At 49.6% G+C, this 8,320-nt stretch overlaps 1 protein-coding gene across 4 annotated transcripts in view; it reads left to right on the top strand.

Annotated features, from left to right (window-relative positions):
• Window positions 1-865: 865 nt before the first annotated feature.
• LOC144603344 (uncharacterized) overlaps window positions 866-8,320 on the top strand; it is a 40,334-nt gene continuing 32,879 nt past the window's right edge. For 3 of the 4 annotated variants that reach the window (XM_078416485.1, XM_078416484.1, XM_078416486.1), the window contains exons 1-4: window positions 866-980; window positions 3,420-3,517; window positions 5,527-5,641; window positions 7,832-8,006. In XM_078416485.1, coding sequence (XP_078272611.1) covers window positions 3,439-3,517; window positions 5,527-5,641; window positions 7,832-8,006 — 369 coding nt within the window. In that variant the 5' untranslated portion in view covers window positions 866-980; window positions 3,420-3,438. The remainder of the gene's footprint in view (window positions 981-3,419; window positions 3,518-5,526; window positions 5,642-7,831; window positions 8,007-8,320) is intronic. The other variant, XM_078416487.1, reaches the window with a different exon arrangement.

Raw genomic sequence — 8,320 nt, 5'->3', positions numbered from 1 at the left:
GGCCCTGCGGTGGGGCTCAAAGTCAGTCCTGAGCAAAGTCGCCAGCTCCATGATGTTAGGCCGCAGAGCGACCGGAGATACGATCCGGAAAACAATCGCATCTCCAGCAAGGTAAGAGATTGAAAAAAAGTTTTCCCCGACCCCCTCCCCCACATAAAACAAACCAGAGAACATTAACACGTACTTTTAAAACACACAAAAAAACAAAAAAAAAAGACAAAAAGACAGATAGACTGTTGGCGAGGCTGCCATTGCTGACCGTTGGCGAGGCTGCCATCCATCGCTGACCATTGGCGAGGCTGCCATCGCTGACCGTTGGTGAGGCTACCATCGCTGACAGTTGGCAAGGCTGCCCGTTGGCGAAGCTGCCATCGCTGACCGTTGGCGAGGCTGACTGTTGGCAAGGCTGCCTGCTGACAAGGCTGCCCTTTGGCGAGGCTGCCCGTTGGCGAGGCTGCCATCGCTGACTGTTGGCAAGGCTGCCCATTGGCGAGGCTGCCATCGCTGACTGTTGGCGAGGCTGCCATCGCTGACCGTTGGCAAAGCTGCCATCCATCGCTGACCATTGGCGAAGCTGCCCGTTGGCGAGGCTGCCATCGCTGACCATTGGCGAGGCTGCAATCGCTGACTGTTGGCGAGGCTGCCATCCATCGCTAACCATTGGCGAGGCTGCCATCGCTGACTGTTAGCAAGGCTGCCTTAGCTGACCCTTGGCAAGGCTGCCCATTGGCGAGGCTGCCATCGCTGACCTTTGGCGAGGCTGCCTTAGCTGACGGCGCCACCCGGTGGAATTGGCCTTTACATAGTTAAGACACTAAGAGACACATGGTTTGAGCACGCTTGGACAGCTGGCCAGTACAGAGTGTGTGCACCAGACGTTCAGCGACCTCTGCTGCAGGCACTTTCTACACTGCATGGCTGGGGAGGGGAACTTGATCGGATCAAAGTTCAGAGCCTGCATTTGGCGAGGCGTTAATAAGGTTGGTGTGGTGTGGTGGGGCGTGGCGGGGCAGTGCTTTGTGAAGGTGGGGTGGACATGGTGAGGGTGAGGAGTTGGGAGGGGGTCGGGTCGGGTCCCGGGCGGCGGCCGCACCCGCACCCGGCGACGGTCCATGTTAACGTCCCCGCTCCATGACTGACCTGCTGGGGGCACGGCTTTAAACCGTGGCGGCCGTGTGGGGTGGGCTAGTCCCAGGCACGACGGGCCGCAGGGAGTGGAGGGCGGGCGGGAGGAGTGGGGGAGAGGCGGCTGCTGGGCCCCGGGGATGGCGTGGGGAGTGTCCAGGCGCTGGGCCCTGGGCCCAGGATGTGGAGACGGGTGGGGTGCCGGGCCCGGGTGGAGCCGAGGCCTGGGGGTGGTGCGGGCGGTGTGTAGGCCCACAGGAGCCATGGTGTGAGGGGGTGGTATGTTCCGGGCCCCAGGGTGTGAGGGGGTGGTGTGTCCGGGCCCCAGGGTTGTGTCCAGGCCCCAGGGTGGGGTCCAGGCCCCAGGGTGGGGTCCAGGCCCCAGGGTGGTGTCCGGGCCCCAGGGTGTGAGGGGGTGGTGTGTGCTGGGCCCCAGGGAGATGTCCAGGCCCAGGATGGCGTCCGGGCCCCAGGGTGTGAGGGGGTGGTGTGTCCGGGCCCTAGAGTTGTGTCCAGGCCCCAGGGTGGTGTCCAGGCCCCAGGGTGGTGTCCAGGCCCCAGGGTGGTGTCCGGGCCCAGGATGGGGTCCGGGCCCAGGGTGGGGTCCAGGCCTCAAGGTGGTGTCCGGGCCCAGGTTGGGGTCCAGGCCCCAGGGTGGTGTCCGGGCACAGGGTGGTGTCTGGGCCCCTGGCCCTAGGTGTGGAGTGTGAGGGGAAAACAGGTGCTGGGCCCCGGGTGGAGACGGAGCCGGGCCGTGTCTCCCACATGGATGTCAGTGCCGTCAACTTCAGCTGAAGCTTCCACTCACCGCCCTCTGTCCCCCTCATCCGCCGCTAATGCCACCATCACTCTGTTCCACTCCTGGCTTCGCTCTCCCTGTCCCCCAGCACGGTCCTGGGTTACCTCACTAACCCAATACAACTTGTCTGGCATCTGCCCCCACTGAACCAGGCAGGTGGCAGGCATCACACCAGAGAACTGGGGCACTGTAGAAAATGGTGGCTAGGAAACTCTAAGATACCTGGGCACATGGTTTATTATTGTCACATATACCAAGGTACGCTCAAACCTTTTAGTTTGCCTCCTACCCACTCAAATCAGTTATTACTATACACAAATACTATCAAGCCAGGCACAAAGACTAACGGTAGAGCGAAGAGAAAGATAGTACAGTTAGAAATAAGGTCATAATGAATAGGAGTAGAATTAGGCTATTCGGCCCAACAAGTCTACTCCGCCATGCAGTCATGGCTGATCTATCTCTCCCTCCTAACCCCATTCTCCTGCCTTCCCCCCAGAACTTCTCACACATGTACTAATCAAGAATCTATCTATCTCTGCCTTAAAAATATCCACTGACTTGGCCTCCACTGCCTTCTGTGGCAAATAATTCCACAGATTCACCACACTCTGACTAAAGAAATTTCTCCTCATCTCCTTCCTAAAAGAAATCATTTTTTCAAATGCAGAGATTCAAAAGAGTGGGGTGATTATTTCAGATAATAGTAGATCCTCCTCAGAGACCAGTTGATACTGATTTATTATTGTCACCTAGACTGAGAGACTGACCTTTGGTTCCTGTGCTTTCCACTTAAGTCAAACCTTACTACAGATGGCTATAATCAAGCTAAACATAAATACAAGTGGTGGCGAAAAGAGAAAAATACCAGAGTGTAGAAGATAGTTTTTTTCAGAATTGTAGTAGAACAGTTCCAGAGAAAAATTGGATATCACTGATGATGCCTCTTGTCATCCTGGGATGGCAGGACTTTCATATGAAGAAAGACTGGATAGACTCGGCTTGTACTCGCTGGAATTTAGAAGATTGAGGGGGGATCTTACAGAAACTTACAAAATTCTTAAGGGGTTGGACAGGCTAGATGCAGGAAGATTGTTCCCGATGTTGGGGAAGTCCAGAACAAGGGGTCACAGTTTAAGGATAAGGGGGAAGTCTTTTAGGACCGAGATGAGAACGTTTTTTTTCACACAGAGAGTGGTGAATGTGGAATTCTCTGCCACAGAAGGTAGTTGAGGCCAGTTCATTGGCTATATTTAAGAGGGAGTTAGATGTGGCCCTTGTGGCTAAAGGGATCAGGGGGTATGGAGAGAAGGCAGGTACGGGATACTGAGTTGGATGATCAGCCATGATCATATTGAATGGCGGTGCAGGCTCGAAGAGCCGAATGGCCTACTCCTGCACCTATTTTCTATGTTTCTATCAATGTTCTTTAAAGTACTTTAACTCAGGAGTGAGTGGGATAGTGACCACTGCTTTGATTTTGTTTCCCCTTCAGTGTCTGTCTTCACCGGAGAATGTGGAGTCACATTTCCTTATTTCCACATGCCACGCACATGGAATGGGGCCGTGCCATTGCCCGAAGACTTCTCCATGGTTTGCAGTTTTCTCCACATAATTTTTCCTCTCCAGTTAAATTTCCTTCCATTGTACACAAGGAATGGGATGAGGCAAAGTCAATATAGCCCCTTGAACTGACTGTCAGTCACTGTGATCATGGAATATCTGTAATGTACCTCCATCTGCCTGCCTGCCTTTCCATAAGGTTATAGGTGATAGGAGCAGAATTAGGCCATTCGGCCCATCAAGTCTACTCCGCCATTCAATCATGGCCGATCTATCTCTCCTCACCCCATTCTCCTCCCTTCTCCCCATAACCCTTGATACCTCCTGCAATAATTTGACCAACCAAATATATTGGCTGCAAATTTAAAGTTACTATGTGACTCAGCACCAACTGTGGTTTGTGGGAGAAAGTTCTAAACTAACTCCTCCCTTTCCCTGTAGCTATGTCTCCTGTCTGTGCCTTTGAGTTCTGTTCCAAAACGTTACCAATCCATGTCCTCCAGAGATGCTGCCTGAGCTGCTGAGTTACTCCAGCACTTTGTTTTTTTCTCTTGCAAACAAGCATCTGCAGTTCCTTGTTTCTACCCCTGAGTTCTATATTCCTTTTATTTTAGTATTCTATTCAATCCTTTTATTTTACGTTTGCCTCTGCTTTCAGTATTTTGCAGGCTTTTTTTCCCTCTCAATTCCATTTATAATAATCAAACACTTTATTGTCTGAAGAAGGGTCTCGACCCGAAAAGTCACCCATTCCTTCTCTCCAAAGATGCTGCCTGCCTCGCTGAGTTACTCCTGCTTTTTGTGTCTATCTTCGGTTTAAACGAGCATCTGCAGTTCATTCCTACACATTTTATCGTTCAAGATGGAGCAGTTTTCTCAAGGGCACTGTACAATGTGACTGTGCAATTTTGCTCTGTGCTTTTTCACTCTCGTGCCTAATTATTTTTTAAGTTATGATACGATATGATAGAACTTTATTTATCCCAGGAGGGAAATTGATCTGCCAACAGTCATAAAAACACAAGATATATTAAACATGAAATTAAAGTGAGGAGTGGAAAGGATTGGGGATGTGCAAAGATTTGGGAGGGGGAGGGGAGTCAGTGTACCTCATGGCAGAAAGGGGAGGAGTTGTACCGTTTGATAATCATAGGGAAGAAGGATCTCCTGTGGCGTTGGTTCTGTGCTGCATCTTGGTGGGACCAGTCTGTTGCTGAAGGTGCTCCTCAGGTTGACCAGTGTGTCATGGAGGGGGTGAGTTGCTCCACAGTTTGAGGAGCACCCTTCCCTCTGACCACCTTTATCTTTATAACGTACAGGGAGAAAATTATGTGTTAAATACAAAATAGATTTGGGAGACAAGAGGAACGTGTTCCGATCCAAGAGCAACCCTTGCCAGATTTGAAGACCTAGACTTGACCTCTTCCCCCACTCACATGAATAAGACCTTAAAATCTCGTACAGCCCATAATTTACGTAGTTTATTCTCTCATTTTCTGGATGTGCTAAAGCATTTTAAGGAGAGCAGTTTTGCTTCTTTTTACACAACCCCCATTTTGCTGCTTTTTACACAAAAGGCTATTATTGGGTTATAGCTTGTGTGAATCACAAAATGGATCCTGAAAAAACTTAGAAGTCATAGATCTATACAGCATTGAAACAGGCCCTTCGGCCCACCTTGTGCATGCTGACCAAGTTGGCATTTTAGGCTTGACTCATCTGCCTGCATTTGATTCATATCCTTCTAAACCTTTCCTATCGATATATCTGTTTAAATGCCTTCTGTAAGTTGTAATTATTCAACTGGTAATTGTTCAGCATGTCGTAATTCTCAACTATTAACATTTTAATAACCAAATTAAGTAAACTTGCAGCTTAGCATTTGAGCTTCGTGGATCATTTGTGGTCATCTCTAGAGAGCAGGGGCTGATCATAGTAGGCCTGGGAGCAGGCTTCTGTTGTGTGAGGGGAATGGTCTAAATGACACTGAACAAAATACCGTGAATGAAGAATAAATGCTTGCTGTTCGCTTGTTGCAGATGGACTTCTTAAGCTGCACCCAGAGGTGACAAAAGCAATTGCCAGTCAGAAGGCGGTGGTGGCTTTGGAGAGCACCATCATCACACATGGCATGCCCTATCCTCAAAACCTGACGTAAGTGGATGGTGAGATGGAGACACAAAGAAATGCAGATGCTGGAATGTTGAGCAAAACACAAAGTGCTGGAGGAACTCAGCGAGTCAGGCAGCATCTGTGGCAGGAATGGACAGGCAACATTTAGGGACTGGACCCTTCTTCAGACTGATTGTAGTAGGGGGGGGGGGGAGAAAGCTGAAAGATAAGTGGGGGTAGGACAAGGCCTGGCAAGTGATAGGTGGATGCAGGTGAAGGGGGAGTAGATTGGAAGATGGGTGGAGTGAGTGACAAAGGCTGGAGACGTAAAAGGGTATCAGAAAAGAAAGAAGTGGAATGAAATGTAAAGCCAAAGAGAAGGATATAGGTGGAAGGGGGCAGGTGTGAGGGGGGGGGAAGAGGGGTAAAAAGGGGAGAGATGGGATGGGAGTGGTAGGGCACAGTAAAGAGAGAAGGGGCAGGGAGGGCTTACTTAAAATTGGCTAATTCAATTTTCATACCGTTGGGTCGTAAGCTACTCATGCAGAGTACGAGGTGCTATTCCTCCAGTTTGTGTGTGGCCTCACTCTGGCAATGGAGGAGGCCCAGGTCTGACAGCTTAGTATGGGGAGGGGGTTTAAAACGGTTAGCAACGGGGGAGATCCCACAGGCTCTGGTGGACTGAGCTCAAGTGTTTTCAACACAGTCGCCTAGTCTATGCTTGGATTGTGAGAAGGTACTGGATTGGGGAGTCTGAGAAGGCACTGATGTTCATGAACACAGTACAACCCAAACTCTCCTACAAAGAGGATCCCCCATCTGGAAAATGGGGTAGCTCAGTGCTATGAGGTTGCAGAGTGACCTGGACAGGTTGTGTGAGTGGGTGGATGCATGGCAGATGCAGTTTAATGTGGATAAGTGTGAGGTTATCCACTGATGGTAAGAATAGGAAGGCAGATTATTATCTAAATGGTGTCAAGTTAGGAAAAGGGGACGTACAACGGGAACTGGGAGTCCTAGTGCATCAGTCACTGAAAAGAAGCATGCTGGTACAGCAGGCAGTGAAGAAAGCCAATGGAATGTTGGCCTTCATAACAAGAGGAGTTGAGTATAGGAGCAAAGAGGTCCTTCTGCAGTTGTACAGGGCCCCAGTGAGACCGCACCTGGAGTACTATGTGCAGTTTTGGTCTCCAAATTTGAGGAAGGATATTCTTTCTATTGAGGGCGTGCAGCGTAGGTTTACTAGGTTAATTTCCGGAATGGCGGGACTATCGTATGTTGAAAGACTGGAGCGACTAGGCTTGTATACACTGGAATTTAGAAGGATGAGAGGGGATCTTATCGAAACATATAAGATTATTAAGGGGTTGGACATGTTAGAGGCAGGAAACATGTTCCCAATGTTGGGGGAGTCCAGAACCAGGGGCCACAGTTTAAGAATAAGGGGTAGGCCATTTAGAACAGAGATGAGGAAACACTTTTTCAGTCAGAGAGTTGTAAATCTGTGGAATTCTCTGCCTCATAAGGTAGTGGAGGCCAATTCTCTGAATGCATTCAAGAGAGAGCTAGATAGAGCTCTTAAGGATAGCGGAGTCAGGGGGTATGGGGAGAAGGCAGGAACGGGGTACTGATTGAGAATGATCAGCCATGTTCACATTGAATGGTGGTGCTGGCTCGAAGGGCTGAATGGCCTCCTCCTGCACCTATTGTCTATTGTCTATTGAAAAGCCAACTCCTGCCAAGAATTAAAACACCTTTTGTGAAATATGAACACTGGTTGTTGTGGTTACGAGGTAACTGATCGGAAGGGTTAGTGCCTTGTGCTAATATCCAAAGGTCATCACCATGGTTAGCCTGAAAAATAATGATTTGCAGAAAGTAATCCTACATTTCCAAATAAAGATTTTGGGAAATCCTATCTGATAAAAATGTAGTAGATGTTAGTCAGTTATTATAACCTGATGGAACTGGTTGGCACAGTAGTAGAGTTGCTGCCTTACAGCGCCAGTGACCTTGGATCCATCCTGACTATGAGTGCTGTCTGTAAGAAGTTTGCATGTTCTCCATGTGACCGTGAGGGTTTTCTCCGAGTGCTCTGGTTTCCTCCCACATTCCAAAGACGTGCAGGTTTGTAGGTTAATTGGCTTCTGTTCAAAAATGCTGCTCGAGCGCAGGCTCATTGAAATAAACACCGGCTATAGTTTGATCCACGGTTTCCCTAATCTGTTCCAGCACGGCGAAGGAGGTTGAACAGATAGTAAAAGAGCACGGTGTAGTTCCTGCAACTGTTGGCATCGTCAAAGGCAAGGTGCACGTGGGACTGTCGGAGAGTGACCTGGAGTACCTGGCAGAAAGCAAGGAAACTGTGAAAATATCTCGCAGGGACCTTCCCTATGTTCTTAGCAAGGTGAGAGCACGGTGGCACAGCGGTGGAGTTGCTGCCTTACAGCACTTGCAGCACCAAAGACCCGGGTTCCATCCCGACTAAGGGTGCTGTATGTACGGAGTTTGTACGTTCTCCCCGTGATCGTGTGGGTTTTCTCCGAGAACTTTGGTTTCCTCCCACACTCCAAAAACGTGCAGGTTTGTAGGTTAATTGGCTTGGTATAAGTGTCAATTGTCCCTAGCGTGTGTAGGGTAGTGTTAATGTGCGGGGATCGCTGGTCGGTGCGGACTCGCTGGGCCAAAGGGCCTGTTTCCAAGCTGTATCTCTGAAACAAA

Source organism: Rhinoraja longicauda, chromosome 20, assembly GCF_053455715.1.
Source record: "Rhinoraja longicauda isolate Sanriku21f chromosome 20, sRhiLon1.1, whole genome shotgun sequence".
NCBI classification, from domain to species: Eukaryota; Metazoa; Chordata; class Chondrichthyes; order Rajiformes; family Arhynchobatidae; genus Rhinoraja; species Rhinoraja longicauda.
The sequence above is the reverse complement of the archived record's forward strand: the minus strand, read 5'-3'. Positions and strand labels throughout refer to the sequence as shown.